General features: G+C 43.8%; 1 protein-coding gene across 1 annotated transcript; it reads right to left on the minus strand.

Moving 5' to 3' along the window:
- Positions 1–329: 329 nt before the first annotated feature.
- On the minus strand, positions 330–23153 carry LEO1 (LEO1 homolog, Paf1/RNA polymerase II complex component). Its single transcript, XM_053365744.1, has 12 exons — positions 23008–23153; positions 18699–19475; positions 17731–17835; positions 14577–14671; positions 13907–14052; positions 12732–12816; positions 9840–9934; positions 8547–8681; positions 7050–7185; positions 5530–5716; positions 5112–5209; positions 330–613 (listed from the first exon to the last, which is right to left on the minus strand). The coding sequence occupies exons 1-12, from the start codon at positions 23063–23065 to the stop codon at positions 506–508; spliced, it is 2025 nt and encodes a 674-aa protein (XP_053221719.1). The 5' UTR covers positions 23066–23153; the 3' UTR covers positions 330–505.
- Positions 23154–23728: the final 575 nt, after the last annotated feature.

The following is a 23728-nucleotide window of genomic DNA, read 5'->3' on the forward strand; positions in this document are numbered from 1 at the left end:
TATGCCTGCCACCCAAATCAGCAGCTTCGCATCTCTACCTCCACTTCTTCTCCACTGTAGATATGCAAAACGTATGATACAGCAGCAGCAAGTTGCAAGTTTTCCTGCAACTTGGAAAGGGGGAAGAGGAGATGCTGGATCGCTGCTTCTTTTGGTGGCAAGATGTGACCCGTAACATTTCGTTCCGGCTTCATAAAAGTCAACGATCCAGCAACAACCTAGCATTTGCCGAGCCCAGTGTTTGCCGATGAGATGGGTACAGATCTAAAACAAATCTGCCACAACATATTCCAGCGGAACAAAGCAATCACCTTTTAAAAGAAAAGGAATTTAAAAGGGTCCAACAAAAATCTTTATTCATTTTAAGACTACAGATCTGAATGCAAGTTTCTTTTGTAAAAATAAAATAAAAATCCTCATTAGGTTTACTTACATCCTGGCTGCAAAAAGAACAGTGCAGTCATTATATATATTTACACGAATCTTGTAGACTTTCAGGCTTGCATTATGCATCCTCGTCCTCATCTTCCTCATCACTGATCACATACTTCTTGTGCTTCTTGCTTGCCTTCTCATCGTCTTCTGCTTTTCTTTTACCAGATGGCTCACCCTCCTACAGGAAAGCAGATCGATTTTAAGCCAAAATGAGCATTTCTCTAGGTTTAAGTGACTAAAACTGCAATTTGGATCATCCACGCATTAAGAAACAGGCATATAATGTTCCCAAAGAAAATGATGCTCCTTCCTTGGTTAATAGAGGCAACATTTAATAATAATAATAATAATAAATTTTATTTATACCCCGCCCTCCCCAGCCAAGACGGGCTCAGGGAGGCTAACACCAGGTATAAAAACAATTGATTGGAATATAATTTAGAGGGGAAAGAGCCTATGGAAACAGAGGTTGGGCTAAGGAAGAACGAATCTTGCAAATGTTTGCACTCGGCTATCTAAAGATGCAAACAGGATAGAGGACAGCTGAAAAAAACAGCCACATCAACAGTACCTGAATCACGTTTACTCAAAAGTTAAATTCCCCAGAGCTAAACCCACCAGGAGTGACATCTTAAGGCCTTCGATATGTGCTGTGCCAGGAAGATTTTGGGCATAACACAGCGACAGAATCTCAAACAAGCCCACATTCCCAGCATGTTCACACACTTGTCTCAGAGACGTCTACGCTGGCTTGGTCATGTGCACAGAATGGAAGATGGCAGGATCCCCAAGGATGCGCTCTATGGGGAGCTGGCTTCAGGCAACAGGCCCACTGGCAGACCAACTCCGCGTTACAAAAATGTCTGCAAACATGACACGAAGGCTGGCAAAATCAACCCTGCCGTGTGGGAATTCCTTGCAGGCACCTGGAGACAGTCAGGTCATGAAATGACGGCTGGGAGGAGCGCAGAGAGAAGAAATGCCATGGTGCACCTGTCCCAATGAAACAGGACATCGCCATCTGGAGTAAAACATGCCTCTCCCATCTCTAAACTCACAGCAGGCACTGTAACCTTCCAGCGGTTTGACACCCCCTGCCCCGCCATGGCACTCTTCCATTGCCTCTCAAGACAGATGGATACAAGCCATTTGTTGTTGGCATCTGTGTTCCCCAAAAATTTGCTTTGGAGGGTTTCCCAATCCTCTGGAGCAGCCTTTGAGGGTGCCCAGGGGCCTGCAGATCAACTGCACAAGCGAAGTCTGTTGTGTGAATAGAACAGCAGCAACCTAATGTGTTTAGGATTGCAGCTTCGTTGGGGCTTCCAAAGAAGGGACAGGAAGCAAGTATCCGAATGCTCCCTGCATAAAATCTACTGCAAGTCCCCCAAACGAGGCATCATTCATTGTTGTGGGAATTCACATGGTTTCATGATGTCAAGACATGAGTGTCACTACACTTCACAGAAGGTGTGAACTCAACACAGCGATGCCCTTTTCAGTGGCAGCCTTACATCGCCCAGAGACTCTGGCCCTGCCTGATGGGCATATTACAGTAGTTATGATTTCAGCCTAGAACTCAGCTAACTGCTTGTTGTTAGCAAAAGGTAATGCATCTTGTTTGTTTTGCCAAAACATAGACTGTGTGCAAAATCTGGGGGAAAACAATGTGATAATTATAATTTGCTCTTAATTTTCAGGTAAGTATCCTGTTCTAATTTACAATGAAACCACTTCCCATTTTAAGACAGAATGCATTAACAGTGATGAGCTTAAAGATTTCTCCTTTTTTCCCCCAGAGAAGATCATGTATCCTAGTACAAAATACTTCAGCAAATGGCACCACCTAGCCACAAAAAAACAAAACCGACCCAAATGCATTCAAGTTTAATATTTTCCCTTTAGCTATAAGAAGCCAGAAGTGCTACTGGGTGATTTGGGACTTTGGGTGAAAGCTAATTGCCATCCCCTACTCCCTGACTATTAACACACATCCAGGTTTTGTGCAAATGAAAGATCAAAATGAAGTCCTTGAGAATTTCAAAGTCAGCCTCTGCAACACATGCTTCAAAAGAGGCTGGTAGTTATTTTAATGAAGTAATCCATAATGTGTGTGTCTCTCGCAGTGAAGTAGAATTTCAACAGCTTTCTACCAACGGGAAAATTACTTGCTTTTTTATTAATGAACCCAATTACTTGATTCATTTTTCGCTATAAAGCTTAACATAATTGAACCTAGGACACCCATTCAACATAGGTCCGGATTCAGGGAAGTGCCTGGGGTGCTAGAAATTTTTTTGGGCGGTGGGAGCAGGAGTGGCTCCTGGGTCAAGGGTGGCTGATTCAACCATCTACTCAGAAGGTGAAACGACTAGTGCAAACAGTTCATAAGGCATGGACATGAATTCATACATGCAAACTGAGCATCCATGTCGTGAAATGATATGACCACAATAAAAAAGAAGGCGTTTAAAAGGGGGGGGGGCAAATTGAGGGGATGCCAAAAATGCTTCCTTGCCTGTGGGGCTGCTTGGTCTGGGTCAGGGATGAGGAATCTCAGGTGCAGGGTGTGAGAGTGTGTGTAGAAACTAGCCTACCATTCAAGATAAACTTTCCATGCATTGCCCCTCCCACTTTTGTCTCTGGCTCCACCCACCACCAGCATGTGGCCCTAAGAAGGTGGCACAGAAGAGAATTGCGGCCTGCAGGCTCACAAAAGTTCCCACCTCTGGTCTAGGCACAAATTAAATGCTGACTTTAATAAGCCTGACCTCCTAAATAATGATGAACAGATTGAATTCAGCCAAGGTTTTCCCCCCCACCCACTGTGCACGTCAACTGATCTCAATGTAGTACAGAATTCTTCTTTTGGACTTCTACCCTAATTCACTTCTCCACCTCTTTCTGAGTTCTGCTGAACTCCAACATCACTAGCGCAAAGAGAGCGGTCCTCTGATCATTTTTTTAGAGCAAGGGCAGAAAAATGGTTGCAATGAGATGCATACCAAAGTACAAGTCTGTGCAGCCCATAATTTGTGGTCCATGCAGATGTGCTACTCTCTTAACTATTTTTTTTAATGCTTAAGCGCCACCATGTGGTGAAGTTGAACGTTAGCAAACTAAATTGCTTTTTAAATGGAAGGTGGGGGGAGAGTAAACAGAAGTCATGGTTTCGTTGTCTTTCACCTACACAGAAATGATAAATTTGTGGCACCAGACAGAATTCCGCTTGTAGAAGCCCTGTGATTGAAGAAGGCTTGGAGAAGGCTTTTCTTTGATTGGAGACTCCCTTCTTCAATGCCATGTCACCAACCACTTTTGAAACGCAAGACCAAAGCCTTTTGGGGCATGCTGGATACTCAGCCACTTAAGTAAAAACATGCAGGCATCTAAAATCACAGCATTAAACAGATGCTTTCCAGCTACGATCTTCAGAGACAACAATGTTTTCAGACTAGAATCTGTGCGAGCCTGAAGGATGCTAGCAGGCTTTGTGATGCAACTTTTTATCTCAGTACATTACCCTCAAGAAGTTGAGCCCTGACTCCCAAGTTCCAGTCCAACACTGTAAACCACTGCACTACACTGGTTTTAAAATGACATTAAAGTCAGAGCATTCTAGGTAAAACAGTAAAAAGAAAAGAGTATGACAAGTCTCAAGAAACATCAGGTCATAAAAGAAGTCCAAGGTAAGAGAGCTTGACTAGTCTTTGGCATTTCAAACTAACATGTACAGCAGAGACAGATGTTGTAGGATATCACCATCCCTGACCTTTGGCCTTGATGGCTGAGGATTCTGGGAGCTGGAGTCCAACAACCTCTCGAGGGCCCTTGGTTCTCCACCCCAAGGTACAGAGTGGTCTATACTTCAAACCAATTATAGCAAGCCTGGGAGTCATTCTGGACTCACGGCTGTCCATGGAGGCGCAGGTCAATTCTGTGTCCAGGGCAGCTGTTTATCAGCTCCATCTGGTACGCAGGCTGAGACCCTACCTGCCCGCAGACTGTCTCACCAGAGTGGCGCATGCTCTGGTTATCTCCCGCTTGGACTACTGCAATGCGCTCTATGTGGGGCTACCTTTGAAGGTGACCTGGAAACTACAACTGATCCAGAATGCGGCAGCTAGACTGGTGACGGGGAGCGACCGCCGAGACCATATAACATCGGTCTTGAAAGACGTACTGGCTCCCAGTACGTTTCCGAGCACAATTCAAAGTGTTGGTGCTGACCTTTAAAGCCCTAAACGGCCTCAGTCCAGTATACCTGAAGGAGCGTCTCCACCCCCATCGGTTTGCCCGGACACTGAGGTCCAACGCCAAGGGCCTTTTGGCTGTTCCGACGCTGCGAGAAGCCAAATTACAGGGAACCAGGCAGAGGGCCTTCTCGGTAGTGGCACCCACCCTGTGGAACGCCCTCCCACCAGATGTCAAAGAGAAAAATAATTACCAAACTTTTAGAAGACATCTGAAGGCAGCCCTGTTTAGGGAAGCTTTTAATGTTTAATAGATTATTGTATTTTAGTGTTCTATTGGAAGCTGCCCAGAGTGGCTGGGGAAACCCAGCCAGATGGGCGGGGTATAAATAATAAATTATTATTATTATTATTATTATTATTATTATTATTATTATTATTAACACCTGAGCCACTCAAAATAGACCCCTTCACCATTTCTCTCACCTCGTCACTGTTGAGTTTCTTCGCTTTCAGTAATCTCTGCGTTTTATCTTCATCTGAGCCCTCATCGCTGTCTGAAGAATAAATCCTAGCACGCTCCTCTGAAAGGGAAAAATATATACAGTGTATATGCATTTCTCTCCAAGAGCTAATCTAGAAAAACTGACTGTAACTTAGAAACTGGCCGCTTAGAAGTGACAATCCTTTCCCTCCATGAAGCACTATCAGCATTATTTGCTTGTCATCACTGGCCATTGCAAAACGAAACAAACAAAATAATCACATATTATTTCCAAAAGGATTTCCCACCATCCTCCTCTTAGGTATTAATCCTCCACTTTTCCTTTGTGTAATAAGCTCAAAGCAGCACCCTGGACTTAAAACCAGATAAATCCAGGACTCCACGCTAAGCCGACCATACCTCTTATTCCGCCTTTGTATCTGTTTTTAATTGCTGCCAGGCTGATGGCTTCTTCTCCTTCGTCCTCTTCATCATAGCGGTCAGGCTCCAAGTAGCTGGCGCTCAGTCCCCGCTGGTGCTGCTTCTCTCGCATTCTCCTCTGCTGGGACTCCCTGCGAATGGAAGCGCGCAGCCTCTCCTCCTCTTTCTGCAGGGGGAAATGGCGACAACATAGGGGTGTGCCAAGGATTTCTCAAAACAGGGCTCAGAATCTGCACTGCCCTGCACATCACCCACCACTAATTTACACCCCTCTTATTGCCCAAGCAGAATTCAAAGTGGTTTTCAAAGTACACCAGTTACACGAATATTAGAATAGAAGCATCCATAACTAAAATACCCACTAAAACAATCCTATTAAACAAAACATTAAAACAGGCCAAGATCGTAGGAATGCCTGTGTAAACAGGTGCACCTTCAGAAGCCGGTAGAATGCCAATGCAGATGAGGCTTTGGCATTCTTGCAGCAGTTAAGTCTCGTTCTACTTTTATTCCAGGTTCTATTTCTGCTACGTGCTGCAACTGAGAGCGACATGGCACAGGTTTCAGGTGCTCTGTTTCATGACTTGCTCTGGCCTGGATTACAGAGCTTGATCAATAGGTTAGAGAGGGAGGAAGAAGGATCCATTAAGGATTTTTGTTTTGCTTCAGACTAAATTAAATTGGCTCCAAACCCAGCTCCACCATTTCACCAAATAGGGGGGAAATGTGTTTTAGTCCACTGGCAACATAGTAGCGAGGCACTGCCCATTCTTACCTAGCAGTGCTGGTGATACCATAAAATAGTTTATAAAGACTGATTGCCAGATTCCGATACTGAGTTTTGTAAAGGTAAAGGGACCCCTGACCATTAGGTCCAGTCATAGCCGACTCTGGGGTTGCGGTGCTCATCTCGCTTTATTGGCTGAGGGAGCCGGCGTACAGCTTCCGGGTCATGTGGCCAGCATGACTAAGCCGCTTCTGGCGAACCAGAGCAGCACACAGAAACGCCGTTTACCTTCCCGCCGGAGCGGTACCTATTTATCTACTTGCACTTTGACGTGCTTTCGAACTGCTAGGTTGGCAGGAGCAGGGACCGAGCAGCAGGAGCTCACCCCGTCGCGGGGATTCGAACCGCTGACCTTCTGATTGGCAATTCCTAGGCTCTGTGGTTTAACCCACAGCGCCACCCGCGTCCCACCCAAGTTTTGTAGGATATAGCAAATATGAAGTTACTCTTATCTCTTCTGCTCATCCCTTCTTGTTCCGTTCTTCTCCCCCTTTTCAACTGTTTGCAGAGATGCCAAGGTAGGTAAGGTTGTTTTCTATGGCAATTCAGACTCCTGCCGAGCAAGAGCTTAGCTGCATTGAGGGCAGCAAGTCTAAAGATGCTGCTGAGTCATGCATACAAACAATATTTTAAGATTTGCATATAAGGGACAAATTTAATAATGGCTTAGAAGGCAAATTTTGATTCCACCTACCCCACCCCAAATCTGTACCTTAATCATTTCTGTTCGTTGGGACTCTGGATCACGGCCAGCCATGGGCAAAATACGAATTTTTTGTGTCTTGGAACATCTGTCTGCGAGCGAGAGAGTCATCTTTCTGTGTGTGGCACTGTCTGTTGAGTGAGGCCTGCGGTAAAATTGTTACTGGGTTAAAAAGCACTTCTTTCAGGGAACTGCAGGTTTGAGAAAACAATTGCATGTGACTGAGCTGATTCACACAACATGCTATGCCAACCCGTAGCCAAGACCATCTTGTGGGTTGATCATCGGTTGCAGCAACCTCCTTCGAAGAAGCCTTTTCAGTGCCACGGGCACTAGGAGGTTGCCTTCACAGAGGCTCCCTGTGAGCAATGATCAGTTGATTCCCAGTTACAGGGAGCCCCTTTGGAATCTCTGCAGAGGGGGAAATGCTCCTAAAAGTAGAACATTTCTCCCTCTGCAGAGAAAGCACTTCGTATCCCTGGAAAGAACAAAATCTCCATTTTAAATTTCCGCAATTTTCTCTCTCTCTTGAGAAAGTGGTTGCATCATGTACTTCCTAAAGGACAACTGATTCCAGCTGACTGCCAGGCCTTTGCCTGTGCAGCGCTCTCTTAAAGCCAGGCATTCAGCTGATTTGGCTCCTGGGCCTGAGGTTCCCTACCTGACACTATTAGAAACTGAAATATAAAAGCTATTCGGCATATGGCCCCTTAAAGCTAGGTTACAGGCACTCTAACAGAATGTTTGGATGCATATATTTTTTAAAACAAGATCACAAAGCTGAAAATGAATTGTGTATATTCTCAGCTCCAGCGAAAATCTGACTCGTGCCATAGCATGGCAACAAAAAACCAACAAACACTACTGTCCACCAGCCAGTCAGATGGTGATGTCAGGTGCCATCCTGGCGCCCAGGCATCTTCACTTGGTTGCAAGTGGCTGATAGCCAGGTGCAAAATGTGCCTGGCTAATTCCGAATACTGCTACCTGCTATAGGCCATAGACAACAGTGACCATAATAAAATGATTCAAGAGTTTTGTGGCACATTAAAGACTAACATATTTAGTATAACATAAGCTTCTGTAGACTAGAATCCACATCATCAGATGCATTACATATTTTCCTGAATTGGAAGATAGACAGAGACAGAGAGAAATAGATAGATAGATGATAGATAGATAGACAGATAGATATGGTTGAGGGTGGGTGGGAATTGTAAGAAGTGAAATTAAAAGAGCAGAGAAGTAGATTCTGAGCATTATGTTAAAGTTTAAAAGGTATGTAAAATCGTCAGTGACCACAGCAGCACTGATGACAATAATCTAAACATCCTGATGCTGGTCAGTTAATTAATGCCTGTAATTACTACAAGTTTCTATGTTCTTGTTTCAACATGGCTACCCTCCTTGGAAATAATTAGGTAAATCACCTTGTATCCTCTTCCACATTCACTGTGATGCTATTACATGTAAGTATTTTCAACTCAATGGGATCCACGTGCTTACCTGAAGGTTAGTTTTGTTTTGAACACAGCTTGCCCCTGAAGACCTGTTCCTTGCCTGATGAAGAGATGATTGTGATCCCCCTGCAATGGTGCTTTGTACACATCGAACACTTCATTCCCCAAATGTAGTGACATGCTTCAAAAGGAAGGAGGATTGCTTCGATTAGCACACAAGCCAAGAGCCTTATTTGCTTTGCTTATACAAGTACATTAAGCCAACTGAATACTTCGACTGATGTATTTACAGGCCCGTGATGCCCATATCGTGCACTCTGCCATTTTGTCTCAGCTTTGTCCTTTTTCTCCAGTCTCCTTTCCTTGCTCCCATTTTACTTAGGCAGGAAGCCTTATTGCAGCAGCAGCCTTTGAGTTATTTTTCTGTTTAATGGAAGGGGCCCAGTTGATACAAGCGAACTAGCTATAGGATGTTATTATCTGTTTGCAGAGCAGTGAAGACAGAGTTATCCCATAACATTCTGACGACTCCTTACATCATGGATTATTATTTTTTTACAGGTGTTACAGAATTTGTCAGTGCCTGTGTGAAACTTGCTAATTCTCCCAATCTATAATTATGCTTTCCTTGGTTCTGTTCCTAGCCTGTCTTTTATCTTGTTTATTGTCAGCTTTCTTTAACATGCTGTATGGATATGTTTTTCTATGTGTTCTTGCCTACTGCCTCCAGGCCCTCCTGCCATAACACGGATGCCCTAACAAAATTGGAAATAGCAAAGGAGAGGGATATGGGGCTTCTTAAGCTTCACTGACGGCACTAACCTCTCCCTGTGGGTTTTTATATGGGTAGCCACATCGGCCATCAAGCAGCACTTCCACCAAGGTGTCTACCACTGGAACCTTCTCTGTTCCAAAGAGGGCGGGAGGCAGTAGTTATTTTGAGCTACCTTGGTAGCTTTTCTGACCTTTAGTGGTGCAGCTCATTCAGCCTGGATCACAGCAACAAAAGCAGCTGCAATACGAACAGCGGTATATAGATATTTAAATAAATAAAATAAAAGGCATCCAGAAAGGTGAGATGCAATGAGGCTGAATGAAGGGATAGGGCAGAGCTCTGTCCCAGGTAAGGAACTGAATTGCTTAAAAGCTGGCCGCATGATTCCTTGCAGGAAGACTCAGCTCCTTCATGGATGCGTGCCCTCTTTCACTCAACTCAGAAAACAGAACAATAATAATAATAACTAGATGAACGAGACCCGAGATAGAACTCTATGCTACACAACATGTTTCTTTCTACAGTTCAGAAGCATGGGTCAAGCAGGATCAGGCACAAACTGACCTCCCATCAGACCATTTGACTATCCGCGCATTGCTTTCTCGAACCTCGCTCCCTTCTTCATCTCGGCGAGTTCGCCAGCGTATCGTGTTCTCCACCTGCGGGGACACAAAGTTGCCACGTGCAGGAGGTATTTCTTGAGAGAAATGTCACAACGCTTGCAAGAAATAGAGTGTGGGGAGTGGGGGGGATAATGCTGGTGGGAATGTCCCTAATGCTTCTTGACAAATTCCAATCTAGTTGGTTGAAGGGCACTCTCAGAAAATTGGCCACATATGGTCTCTCCCCAGAGTATTTATTAAGTTTAGAAAGGGGAAGGGCCAAGAATATAATCAAAGAAAGACTCAGGGACATTGAAGCCCAAAATGACTTTAATCAACTTCCGATAACTCATAAACTCCTATTCAATTCCCAAAGGCCCCATCTAGCAAACTATCTCAAAGTTCTACACAACGCTAAACACCGATGGGCATTTTCCAGGGCCCGCTTTAACGCTCTCCCTTCAGCTCTTCTAGAGGGAAGATACAACAAAATACCGATCGAACAAAGATTATGTCCCTGTAACAGCAACGAAATTGAAACCATCGGGCATGTCATCTTATATTGCCCATTATATCGAGACTCAAGAAAAGAGCTGATGGAGCCGATTCTGAGGAAAATACCTCGTAGTACAGACGACACCTATATCAGACACCTCTTAGCTGACAAAGAGCCCGAAATCAACAGGCCTGTGGCAAAGTACTGTTACATTGCAACAAGAATAAGACGAGCAATGATGTCAGCAACGGAGTTCAAATTGCAAACATCGAAGGAACGATAATAAACAGTAGTGACATTTGAACTGAATCCCTAAAACCTTAAAAGTCGAAACCTGGTCATAAACATAAGCACCAATTCTGTGACTTGGCCATATCTCCACTGTTACCTGTAGCAAAATATTACTTATAATGTCATATTCTATTTTATAAATTGCTTGCTGGTCATTGACCGTATTAAAGATATTTGAATATTTGTCACAACGCTTGCAAGAAATAGAGTGTGGGGAGTGGGGGGATAATGCTGGTGGGAAAGTCATACACTGGTATTCTGAATTGCTGAAATCATGTTTAAAATATTTACTTGTTTAACGCATTAGTGTTGTGAATCAATGAGCAGCAAGACAGCTCAGTGTAGCATGAGGGATTCAGCTGGCGGGCGGGGAGGAAAGGCCACCACTGCAAGCTCAGACCTTTTCTGCTAAAACTTTAGCGTAGCATGTTAATCCTCACATATAATATGCATGCAAACCTGAAATTAACTTTCTCTCCTCTCCATTCCCACTGTTGCTTCCCATGTGCCCCATTTTAGAAAGTAAGCTCCTTCAGGAAGTAACCTATCTCCCTCCCTGTTATGCTGAAAAGTAATAATCCATGTACACTGGTACCTTGGTTCCCGAACTTAATCCGTTCTGGGACTCCCAACACAGTTCAAAAACGAAGACGCGGCTTCTGATTGGCTGCAGGAGCTTTGTGCACTCAATTGGAAGCCATGGAAGCCGTGTCGGATGTTCAGCTTCCGAAAAATGTTTGCAAACTGGAACACTTACTGCTGGGTTTGTTGTGTTCGGGAGCCGATTTGTTCAACAACTAAGCCGTTCGGGAACCAAGGTACCATTGTACATTGACGGAGATATAAATAAACAAAAACCAAGGAAGAAACCCCAGGTGCTCTAACTGGCACAGAGAATGTTATCGTGCATATACTATGGTGGTGCTCTAGAGTCAGCCCTATTGATGTTCCATAGAATGTCATATTTTGTGTTTAAATAGTAATTTGATAACTTTCAAGAACTTCACATAAGTTATCGTGGTCATCATCATTTATTTATTTCATTTACAAGTCACTTCCCAGAGCGATGGATGTTTTCCTAACAATGGCGTTGTAAGGTGGGTCAGTATTCTTGTCCCGCTATTGCAGATGGCGACCCACAATTGGCTGGGGTGGGTGGAGAAGGCTTGCTTAGGGCCACCTACTCACTGCTCTTCCTGGGAAGAAGTTTCTTGCAATGCTCAGCTTCATCTGAACCCTCCTGTAACTTAAGCCCATTTAATCTAATGGGCATCAGTTACAGTAGGGTACCTTTCAGCTGAACGTTATGAGGAACCTCTTGATGGAAACAGGAGTTGGACCATGAAACCAATTGCCTGGCCTCTTCGAGAAGAGCCTGTTGGAAATGCTCAAGTTGCGGGTTCCTGCATTGAGCAGGGGTTGGAATAGATTACTTAAAAGCTTCCCCTTCCAACTTTAGGGTTTGATGGGACTTCACCGCAACAGTGGATTTGAGCTGACTTCTTGGTGCACTGCTCCATCTCTCAGAACTATGCTACACACGCTCTCAATGTTTAAAGAAGGGATGGGGAACCTCTGGCCCTCCCAATTCAGCTGGACCACAGCACTCACCATCCCTGACCATTGGCAATGCAGACTGGGGTTCAAGGGAGATGGGAGTCCAACAACGGCTGGTTCCCCAGCCCTGATCCAAAGCATGAGGCTTGACAGGATTGTGTTCCAAGACATAGCAAGGAGTGTTTAATAATAATAATAATAATAATAATAATAATAATAATTTATACCCCACCCTCCCCGGGCTCAGGGCAGCTAACACCAATAAAATCACAGTAAAAACATAATGGGGGTGGGGGGGGGGAACCAATTTAAAATACAGGTTAAAATGCAATTTAAAATGCAGCCTCATTTTAAAAGTAGCCGATAAATCAAAACCATAAGGGAAGGGAAACATAAGGGTCAGACTGAGTCCAAACCAAAGGCCAGGCGGAACAGCTCCGTCTTGCAGGCCCTGCGGAAAGATGTCAAGTTTGCATGTTGTGTGGAGGCAGAATTTAAGGTATACGGTACCTTCAGTTTTAACCTTGTTCTACCTTCTTCATCCAGCATCTCCTCATCTTCAAATTCATCCTCATAATACTGTGGATCAAAAGGCCTGCAATAAAGCGGAATATGGGTTACCAAGGATGTCTTCCTTTCCTTGCAAAACAATTTGGTACCAGGACTGGAATTCTCACACAAAAACCCAATTATGGGTTTGTGGCCGCAGTTCCTTGTACACATGGTAGGGGGTGGGAGAGAGAACAGAGAAGGCGAATGATTATTGGAGAAGGGCTGTAGCTCAGTGGTAGAACATCTGCCTTGTATGCAGAAGGTCCCAAGTTCATTCCCTGGCATCTTCAAGTAGGGTTGGCAGCAACACCTGCGGGACACCCTGGAGAGCCACTGCCAGCCAGTGTAAACAGTGCTGATCTAGGTGGACCAAGGTGTGATTCAGTATAAGGCCGCTTCCTATGTCCTTAAGGCTTGCACATTGTACAACAACATCACAAGAAGCTTGCCTGTGCATTCTATTGTGCAACAATGTTCTTCTGGTGCAAAACATTTCGCCAGTGGAACAAGTGCACTGCTAAGTGACTTTCACTTCACACTACATTAAATACAGCCCTCAGTTACTATCTTCTACCAAGACAGAGGGTTTCAAAGTCACACCTGAGTTTTCCTAGTACATTCTGTTTATTTAAAATGCTTATATTCTCCCATTCTTCCTTATAATAAATTAACATTATAATAATTATAATAATTAACGTGTTAGCATTATTATTATTTTTTGTAAAAAACCTATTTACAAATGTTTCATGACTAAAGGTGGGAGAGGAGGACTTGTGTTTTTTTACATACAGTGGTACCTCGGGTTAAGTACTTAATTCGTTCCGGAGGTCCGTTCTTAACCTGAGACCGTTCTTAACCTGAAGCACCACTTTAGCTAATGGGGCCTCCTGCTGCTGCCGCACCGCCGGAGCACGATTTCTGTTCTCATCCTGAAGCCAAGTTCTTAACCCAAGGTACTATTTCTGGATTAGCAGAGTCTGTAACCTGAAGTGTATGTAACCTGAAGCGTATGTAACCCGAGGTACCACTGTAGTTGCAACTCATCTGTGGATAGCACTACAGATTGGTTTTCTGTTTTTGTTTTTTTAAGACCCTGGAACACTTGTTTCCCAGACTGAGCCTGTGCCTTTTACCTGGGCTCCACACTGAGGAAGTTGGGAAGCTTCACAAAATATAAGTCATTTCCTAAGTCTGTGTTGACTTTAGGAATTTCGACTTCTATCCGCGTTTCAGGAATAGGTTCCTCCTCCTGTTGATCCTCGTTCAATCCATTCTCGTCCTAGTCAGTGGGGAGGGGAGAGAAAATCACGTGCGCAATTATTGCTTTTAAATATAATTCCATCTCTTCCATTTATGCATATGTGTGATTTGACCATACAGAGAACATACATTTTATCAACATTATGCCTGCTCAGGACATCAGCATAAGGCAAGCTTGGGGAACCTTTGGCACTTCAGATGTTGCTGAACCACAACTCCCATCATATCCAGCCGTTGGCCATGTTTACTGGGGCTGATGGGAGTTGTAGTTCAGCAACTTCCGGAGGCCCTAAAGTTCCACAATTCTAGCATCAGGAGAGAGGGGAAGAGAGACCTTCAACTTTCAAAAGTCTTGAATGGAATACACTTATCTGCAACCACTTCTAAAAGGATCACAAATCATTACCCCACTTTTTCCTAATGCAATTTGAGAATACAAATCTTAACATACATGTAAGCATTAAAATATTAGTGGTCAAGTTGTCAAGTTAAATCCAACACTGATGCAAAAGCAGGACCTAGCAGACCAACAAAGGTACTCACAATAGGTTGCCCTGGAGTTGGGGGCTTGTCTTCCCCATCGCTCCCCGAAGATATGTCATCTGCTCCTCCAAACAGATCCATTGCATCTTTATTACCTTGCCCAGAAAATAAGAAACAGAAATCATACTTAGAAGGTTGGAAACTGGAGGTGGGGAAGGACTGGCTTTGTTTTTAAGAGACACCTTATTTATAGAAAATATACTCTACAAGGGGCATAAAAATATATATTAAAAATAAAATAAAATTGTCCAGTAGCACCTTAGAGACCAACTAAGTTTGTTCTTGGTATGAGCTTTCATGTGCATGCACACTTCTTCAGATTCTTCGTTGAATGTAGAGGGCTGGTTTATACCTGGCGTTCCCTGTGACGAGAGATTGGTTGTTAATCCACTCTGCAAATTGCAGCTCTGTGAATGGGGGAATAGGGGTCTCCTGACAATTCTCAGCACCTTTGACAATCTGCAGTTCCCGGAATACTTTGTGGGAAGTCATGACGGTTAAAGTGGCACAATAGTGCTTTAAATGGATGGCTCAGGATGCGGCCCGAGAGGGTGGCAAGCGGAGAATGACATTTGAACTCCCAGCCAGCCATAAAGCTTATGAGGCTTGGTGTGATTATTTTCCACCTAGTCATTTTGACACTTTGGCACACCCCATTTGCAAAATTTGACAATTCCAAAACACAGACGAGCTTTCACTTTTGCAAGATTGAATATACTGCCTTCGGCTGTACTTAAGGGTCGATTTCAAAAAATCCCACTGGAAAAATGGTTATGTCCCTGTGGAGATGGCAGTATTGAGTCAGTGGCTCATGTGCTTCTGGCTTGCACTCTTTATAAAGATTTGAGGAGTGAGGTTATTACCCCTTTATTACTGTCCATGCCAGGTCTTTCAACCATTGCTACTGTGTCCTTTCTTTTAGCAGATCAAGATGATCAGGTGACAGCAAAAAGTGCAAGGTTTTAGCGGGGGCAATTGAAATAAGATGTACTATTTGATTATTGATGTAAACCCCCCAAATGTATTGTCTTTATCTCTATCTTCAGTATTTTACGTTATTGCTATGGCTAGTGGCTGATGCAAATAAAGATTCTTCTGATTCTGATTCTTTTCTCCTCTCAGACAGGGCTGTTGTGAGGATTTATTTAAAAGGGTGGGGAAATCAAGCATTCCCCTCTTTTTAATCTTAATATTTTGATAATTTTATTACATTGACATCTTTTTAAAATCTGTTGGTTTTATTGGCATTTTCTTATGAGTATTTTATATTATTTCATGTAAAGTTTTATATTATTTCATGTAAACCATTCATTATTAAATTGTTATTTCTTTATCATATGTGTTAAAGTCACTTTTCTTACAAGGTGGCCCAAAGTGACTTACATCCTTGTTTATCCCTTCCTTACAAACAAAGGATTTAAAAAAACAAAAAACTAACTACCAAGTTTGCCCTCCAGCATTCCTGGAGAGAGGGAGGCAGGCGAAGATTTCCTCAGAGCCTCCTGCTCCAGTTGGACTCCTTTGCCCTACACAGAAACCTTCTTCCTACAACTGGCCTGTGGGAAGGTGTAACAAAGTTATCAGGTAGACTTGGAAGATGGACCTGAGGAGCTGTGTATCTAAAGGAGCCAGTTCTCATTAGCAACATCCAAGAGAGAAGGAGAAGGCACAGCTTCAGTGGCAGTTGGAACTTTGTCAGTTGGGAGAAAACAGTTAGATCTCTGGGGCAAAGAGTCACAGCAACCGAGAGAGTGTCAGAGAGGGAGTGAGAGCGAAACTATCTCAGCTAAGCCTGCCCTGGTCATAAAGATGTCCTGTCCTTTAAATGAGAGTTCTTCCACCTTGGGGGTCCCCACCTGTTGCTGCGCAAGACCCAATGTTACCAGCCAGGGTGGTCAATGGAGAGGGCATGATGGGAGTTGTAGTCAAATAGGGACCCAAGGTTGAAGAACATTGCTTTAAATGATTTTAGTGATAAGGAACGTGTAGCTAGACCGGTAGCAAGTTTCTTACTTCTTAGTCTTTAAGGTGCCACAAGAATCTTTGTCATTTCAGAAGCAGGTATGTTTCTTTTGGTTTTGAGACTTTGCTCTGTATGCCTTGCCCTTGTTTTATTTCTAAAAAAAAACCTTGCCCTTGCTTATCAATGACGTAAACCCTTCCAGGTATTTAGTGGTGTGCTTCAGATGCCTTTCTACTGGGGATTTTCTTTTGAAACTTAAGGATGGTCCATTCTGACCATGTGGGAAATCAGGAAGTGGTGCCAATGAACTGATCTGGCAAAAATTGACCTTATCTCCTAAACTGCTCTTACAATGAGACCTAGAAAATTATATGCATCACAGAAGAATACCAGGAGAGGGTGCTCGCTTCGGCAGCACAGATACTAAAATTGGTTTCCAGAAGAGGGAGCCAAATATTGTTAACACTAGGGACCTGGGGTTGGATTATTGCAAATTGTCCAACTTGATTTTAATATTGTAATTCTAAATTTTTATACCCAATTTTAATTTTGTACTTCTGTAGTGTTATAACTTGCAAGTGTAATGAAAGCCAGTGTAAATTGTTTTAACTCATTCTAGCAACGTACGTTTATTTTGTTGTAACCCACCCTGGGACCTTATGACGAAGGGTGAAAAAAATCCATAAATAATAGTATTTGGGGCGGAAATAAGTAAGTATTAGGTAGCTCTTGACCAGATGAAATTGTCTCAGGTGCCAGATCCAGTCTATGGAGCAACATGGAGCCAATCCTGGTTTATAGGAACTTTCCCACTGAAGCACTTGACCTCCTTTGAACCCTATAAAACAGGGGCAGAGGAAATGTGGACTTCCAGCTGCTGTTGGGACTAAAAACCCCTTAATCCCTGGCCACTGGCCTGCTGGCTGGGGGGTGATGGGAGCCCAACAGATTCTACACCCCTGCTCTAAAGCAAGTGACAAGAGATGCCCCAAAATATTGAAGTCAGAGCTACCGTGAAAATAATCAAACATGTAGATTAGTTGTTAAACAGTTGCTTAAATCAACTGTTGTGGTGACAACTTTTGATCTACTGCAGTGGAGAATGTGAAGGGGAGCTTGGCACTGCAAACCCAACCTCAGATGAGTTTTGGTTTTTTTTAATCCCAAATGACAGGAAGAGGGGCTGCTTACCTTTTTGTCCTTCCACATCACTGTCCATTTCGGAATCCGATGCAATTTGTTTCTTACGCTTCGTTTGCATGACTTCTTCATCACTGTCACTGCCTCTTGCTGATTCTGCAAAAGCAAATATCAATCTTGAAGCCCCCTCATCACTTTCTATTATTATACTGTATATATTTCCATTAATGTATTTCCATTGATATATTATTATATATTACACAATCCAGACACCCTGAATAAAACACAGCAGAGCAATGTCACTTTGAAGAATGGCATTCGTACCAGTGGACTTCCAAAAGTATTGTTGATGAAACCACACGGGTGCTAAAATAAAAATGACCAAGCAATGCAGTGGGCATATATAAATGGAAGATACTCATATCCCTACTTGGCCTTGAAGTTCCCTGGGTAGGCATTCAGCAATTTTTTTAGCTTTACTGCTATCAAAGTGAAAAACAAACAAACCCCCAAAACATTACAAGCCATCCTGAAATTTTGGGGGAGTTTTAATTTTTTCTAAAAAGGTAAGTGGCGTTTCCGTGTGCTGCTCTGGTTCGCCAGAAGCAGCTTAGTCATGCTGGCCACATGACCCGGAAGCTGTACACCGGCTCCCTCGGCCAGTAAAGCAAGATGAGCACCGCAACCCCAGAGTCGGTCATGACTGGACCTAATGGTCAGGGGTCCCTTTACCTTTAAGTGGAAAAAAGTGTGAGCAACTATTAAACCCAAATTCCAAGAGATTATCTAAAGGGACGACTGCTCTGCAAACTAAAGATGGATTGTGCTAGACTTGTTGATTTGGGGTGGATGAAAAAGAGCAATTGTAGCCTTCAAGATATGACTACGAGGCCCAAGCTCAGTGGTAAAGCACATGCTTTGAATGTAGAAGGCTGGGAAAGAATCTTGCCCAAGAGCCCTCCAGACCTAAGGTTTCCCCAGCCCTGCGACTAGACATTTGCACCCTCAATTCTCCATACCCGATTTATGTTCATGCTCTTCTTCATCCTCCGAGAGCCTTCGCTCTTCATCATCAGAATGCTGGGGCCTCTCTTCGTCAGAGTTCTGCATCTTTTCCTCGTCTGAATGCTGCAGCCTTTCGTAGTCATCATCCGAGTTCTGCATATTCTCCTCATCAGAGTTTTGGGGTCTTTCCTCTTCATCAGAAACCTGCAACCTCTCTTCGTCATCATCCGAGTTGTGCATTTTCTCCTCGTCAGAGTTCTGCAGCCTCTCTTTGTCATCAGAAGCCAGAGGTCTCTCCTCGTCGTCCGAGTTCTTCTCATCATCATCCAAGTGCTGTGGCCTTTCTTCATCATCCGAGTTCTGGAGCTTCTCTTCATCGTCTGACTGATCACTTCTGTCTTCCCTTTCCCATTTTTCATCCTCAGAGTGTGCTTTGTCAGAGCCTTCTGCCTCAGAGTGGTGGCTGCCTTCATCTGACCTGTGATCCTCTTCATCCTCGTCCTCCTCGTGAGCAGCTTCAGAGCCACTGTGCTGGTCCATATCTGACTGGTCATTATCCTCATGTTCAGAATGCCCTGAGCCTTCCGAGCGATTGTAGGATCGCTCAGACCGGTTATCGCTCCCACTGTGGTGAGAGGCGCCCTCATCCTCGCTGTCGTCACCAAACAATTCTTTGTTACTGGGTTTCAAAGCCTCTCGGTCGTCATCTCTGTCACTCTCGCTACCAGAAATATTACTGATGGAGCCAACAGGCTCCTGGTCAGAGTCTGAATCTGACCCAGAATCAGAATCTGTGAAAACCAAACAAACATAAAAGGACGACGTTAGCAAGAGGAAAAGGGTCAGATAACATATATAAAAATCAACTGACCAATACCATTTTACAGTGGTACCTCGGGTTACATACGCTTCAGGTTACAGACTTTGCTACCCAGAAATAGTGCCTCGGGTTAAAAACTTTGCTTCAGGATGAGAACAGAAATCGCGCGGTGGCAGTGGGGCAGCAGAGGGAGGCCCCCATTAGCTAAAGTGGTGCTTCAGGTTAAGAACTGTTTCAGGTTAAGGACGGACCTCCGGAATGAATTATGTAACCAGAGGTACCACTGTATTTATGTTCACCTAGTCAAAAGGAAGCAAATCCATCAGATATATGCAATTTGAAGAACTAGTCACTTTGCTGAAAACACTGACAGCAGTGAAAAATCATAATTAAGTAGTAGTCCAGCAACAATCCTGACTGAAGTACTATACAGAAGTAAAGCAAATGTTGACTGAAAATGGGCAAAACAGTAAAAACAGGTTCAGGTGGATAGCCGTGTTGATCTGTCATAGTCATAATAAATAACAAGATGAAAGGTGAAAAAATATTTTTTAATAATTCCAGTGGCACCTTTAAGATCAACTAAATATAAGCTTTCAAGGTATGAGCTTTCATGTGTAATACACACTTTGTCAGATACTCTGAAGCAGAGGTCGCTTCAACCTTGTAACTGCTGATGGCTGTTACGGCAGTTGGTTCCATAGGGAAGGGCAGGGGATTTTTAAAGGGATAGATGACCAAAATTAGATTTAGTATGTATAATGGGACATGAATCCAATATCTCTATTCAGACCAGGGCTCTCCATAGTTTTTAGTTTGGTAATGAGTTGTAATTCAGCAACTTCTCTTTCAAGTGTATTTCTAAAATTCTTTTGCGATAAGACAGCTACTTTAAGATCTTGTATAGAATGTCCTGGGAGACTGAAGTAAAAACAGGATAGCCTGAACCCTTATATCCCAGCTTGATCACTGAGATCACCTGCTGGAGCGTCACTTTTAAATTGTCAACTTTAAATTCTCTATACAGGCAATTAAGACTGCATCTTTCCACAATGGTTAATTAACGTCCATTTTAACTTTTTAAATATTATTTTTATTGTATGTTGTATGTATTATTGCTGTAAACTACTTGGGTATTTTTCTTTTTACCATATAGTGTATAAATATTTTTATAAATAAATAAAACAATATTTAAGGCACTGCTATTTAGTCCCATTATGCCATTGTTTAAGAAACACTGCTATAAACTGGCCCATAAATAGCAGCTCTCCTGGTCATCTGTGCAAAGTAAGAATCACCACCAGGTGACCACATAAGAAAAATATTATCCAAGCTGGCTTACCCCCATCTTTTAAGCCACGTATGACTGGCATCAGAATGTGACAGATAGGTAAACTGGCAATTACTGTATTGGTTAGTAACTTTTGTGGGTTTATTTATGAGGATGCTACAGGCTGACTCGAAAACAACCGACACGGCCACAGCATTTTGGTGCTGGCGAGGGCTGACAATAGTTGTAGTACAAAACACCTGTAGGGAATCAGTTTGAGAACGGGTGACTTAATGATATTTGCATTTGGGCAGAGATTACATTTTTTATCTTGCACTGCACCACTCTGCTTGCCAATATGACAACCATCACATATCGAACCCTAAACAGCCTGACTAAAAAAAGATCTCCCTTGCCTGTTTTCTTCTTCTTTCTTTCTTCTTTAAAAGACACCAAGACATTGGATCCAGTGCACAGAACCAGGTACTGAACAGCTTGGAGATCACCACAATAAAAATCCCTTGTTTGATAGCGGCCTCCAGTTTAATAGAAGGTGGAACTGCCCAAAAATTTTCATCACCAGATTTGAAAAAGTTGGAAGACACACACATCTGTTTCTGAGAAAACCTGATTCAAGGTCCACAAGTGCGTCATGGAGTACACCAGTCTCCTGTGATCCGAGAAAAACCCCCACAGCAAACCACTATATAAAACAATATACGCTAGCAGCATTGTTTAAGATGTTCTTGCAGGGTACCTAAAATGAGGAAGAATTTCAGAATAGATGTGCATGGGTGAGAAGGGGGATGGAGACGAATGAACAGACAGAGACCACAACATTGTGACCCAATGAAAAGGAAATTACAGTCGTACCTTGGATCCCGAAGGCCTTGGTACTCAGATGTTTTGGCTCCCGAATGCCACAAACCCAGAAGTGAGTGTTCAGGTTTGCAAACGGTCTTTGGAACCCTAATGTCCAAAGTGGCTTCCAATTGGCTGCAGGAGCTTCCTGCAGCCAATCAGAAGCCGTGCTTTGGCTTCTGTTTTGGAAGTCGAATGGATTCAACTTCCAAGGTAAGACTGTATTGTACCTTTAACAGCGGCACATAAGGATTGCAGTGTTTCTCAAACTTCAGTCCCCAGCTGTTGTTGGACTGCAAATCCCATCACTCCTGACCCTTGGTCCTGCTAGCTAGGCATGATGGGAGTTGTAGCTCAACAGTTGGGGACCCAAATTTGAGAAATACTGGATTATAGTAACCATAGCTTGTGACAAAAGCATGAGAAAAGTCCCCCCTGTTGTCACACAGCTGTTAAAAGGTACAGAAACCGTGCCTTCCTTTGCACTTGCCCCATTCACATATTGCGAGTTTTGATGTTTCAGACCCAGCGGTGCCTGGAAGCAGTCTCACAAGCCCCAACTTCCAGAAGGATGAAAAAATGAAACTGGGAAAGGGGGGGGGGACAACTGAAATCTGATTGCAGGTAAATCTGGGGAAGAGCCACTCAGGTGGGATTCAACCCATCGCTCACTGTCAGCCTAGCCCTCCCTCACAGAGTTGCAAGAATAAAAAACGGGGCAGGGGTGGGAAACAAACCACAACACACCGCCCTGAGCAACTTGGAAGCATCCAGTCCCCTTCTCCCACCTCATCCCAGCTGTGTTGCGAATATGGCACTATGCTCATGTTCAGAGGAACTCTTTTTCTGCATGGCACTTTGCTCATGTTCAGAGGAACTCTTTTTCTGCATGGCACTTTGCTCATGTTCAGAGGAACTCTTTTTCTGCATGGCACCTTGCTCATGTTCAGAGGAACTCTTTTTCTGCATGGCACTTTGCTCATGTTCAGAGGAACTCTTTTTCTGCATGGCACTTTGCTCATGTTCAGAGGAACTCTTTTTCTGCATGGCACCTTGCTCATGTTCAGAGGAACTCTTTTTCTGCATGGCACTTTGCTCATGTTCAGAGGAACTCTTTTTCTGCATGACACTTTGTTCATGCTCAGAGGCACTCTTGTTCTGCATGGCCGCCTCTCGTGCACTCGGGTACCAAAACGAGGCTTGGGGCTGAGCTCTGGGCGCGAACAAGAAAACAAGGAGAGAATTTCAAAGGAATCAAAAGGCGGCGGGGGGGGAGGTTAAAAGCCAAGGCCTCCTTCCGCGCATGCGTGACACAATGCGATATGTTTCCCCCCCCCCGGCGTCCGTGTTTCCCCCCACCTCCACCCGTTACCTTTTTGCTCCGGCTCGGTGTCAGCATCGCTGCCGAACAGCTCCTCCATGTCCGCCATGGTGAGGGGAAGCCCAATTTCCTCAGGCCACCTCAGCGGACCCGGCGGCAGGGCTAGCGGAAGAGGGCGCCTTCTCGTGACGTAAAACAGCTGCGACTGAGGGGGGAGGAGTCGTGCCTAGATTTACAATAGAAGATGACAGATAGAATATAGAGCGGTGCAGGGCCTGCACTTCCGGTTTAAAATGAAAACCTGCACAGTATCCACTTGCGTTAAACCGGAAGTGTCCGCGTGGGCGGGCGGTAGTGGTTCGCATAGAGATAGAAAATAAACAGAGTCATCTCAATCTATACTGTATAGAGATAAAAATCTCTGCTGCAATGGGTCAGGGCGTCTGCCAGAAGGCTGGTGGTTCGAGCCTACCCAGGGATGGCTGTGGGCAGGTTCCTGCATTGCAGGGGATTGGACTACATGACCCTTAGGCAGTGCCGGATTTACGTATAAGCTAAACAAGCTATAAGCCTAGGGCCCCACTCTTGGTCGCCCCCCAAAAAAATTAAAGGGAAAAAAACCTGGATGTACATTTCCAAAATATAAGATAAAAAACAAATAAAATAGAACCTACATACAGCAACAGTGTTTTGTGTTGTGTAGGCTCTTATTTGTTATGTGCAAATGGAATTAGATGCCTATTAGGTCCATAAATTTTGTTGTTGTCGTTTA

The sequence above is a fragment of the Podarcis raffonei genome, chromosome 14, assembly GCF_027172205.1.
Source record: "Podarcis raffonei isolate rPodRaf1 chromosome 14, rPodRaf1.pri, whole genome shotgun sequence".
Taxonomy (NCBI): domain Eukaryota; kingdom Metazoa; phylum Chordata; class Lepidosauria; order Squamata; family Lacertidae; genus Podarcis; species Podarcis raffonei.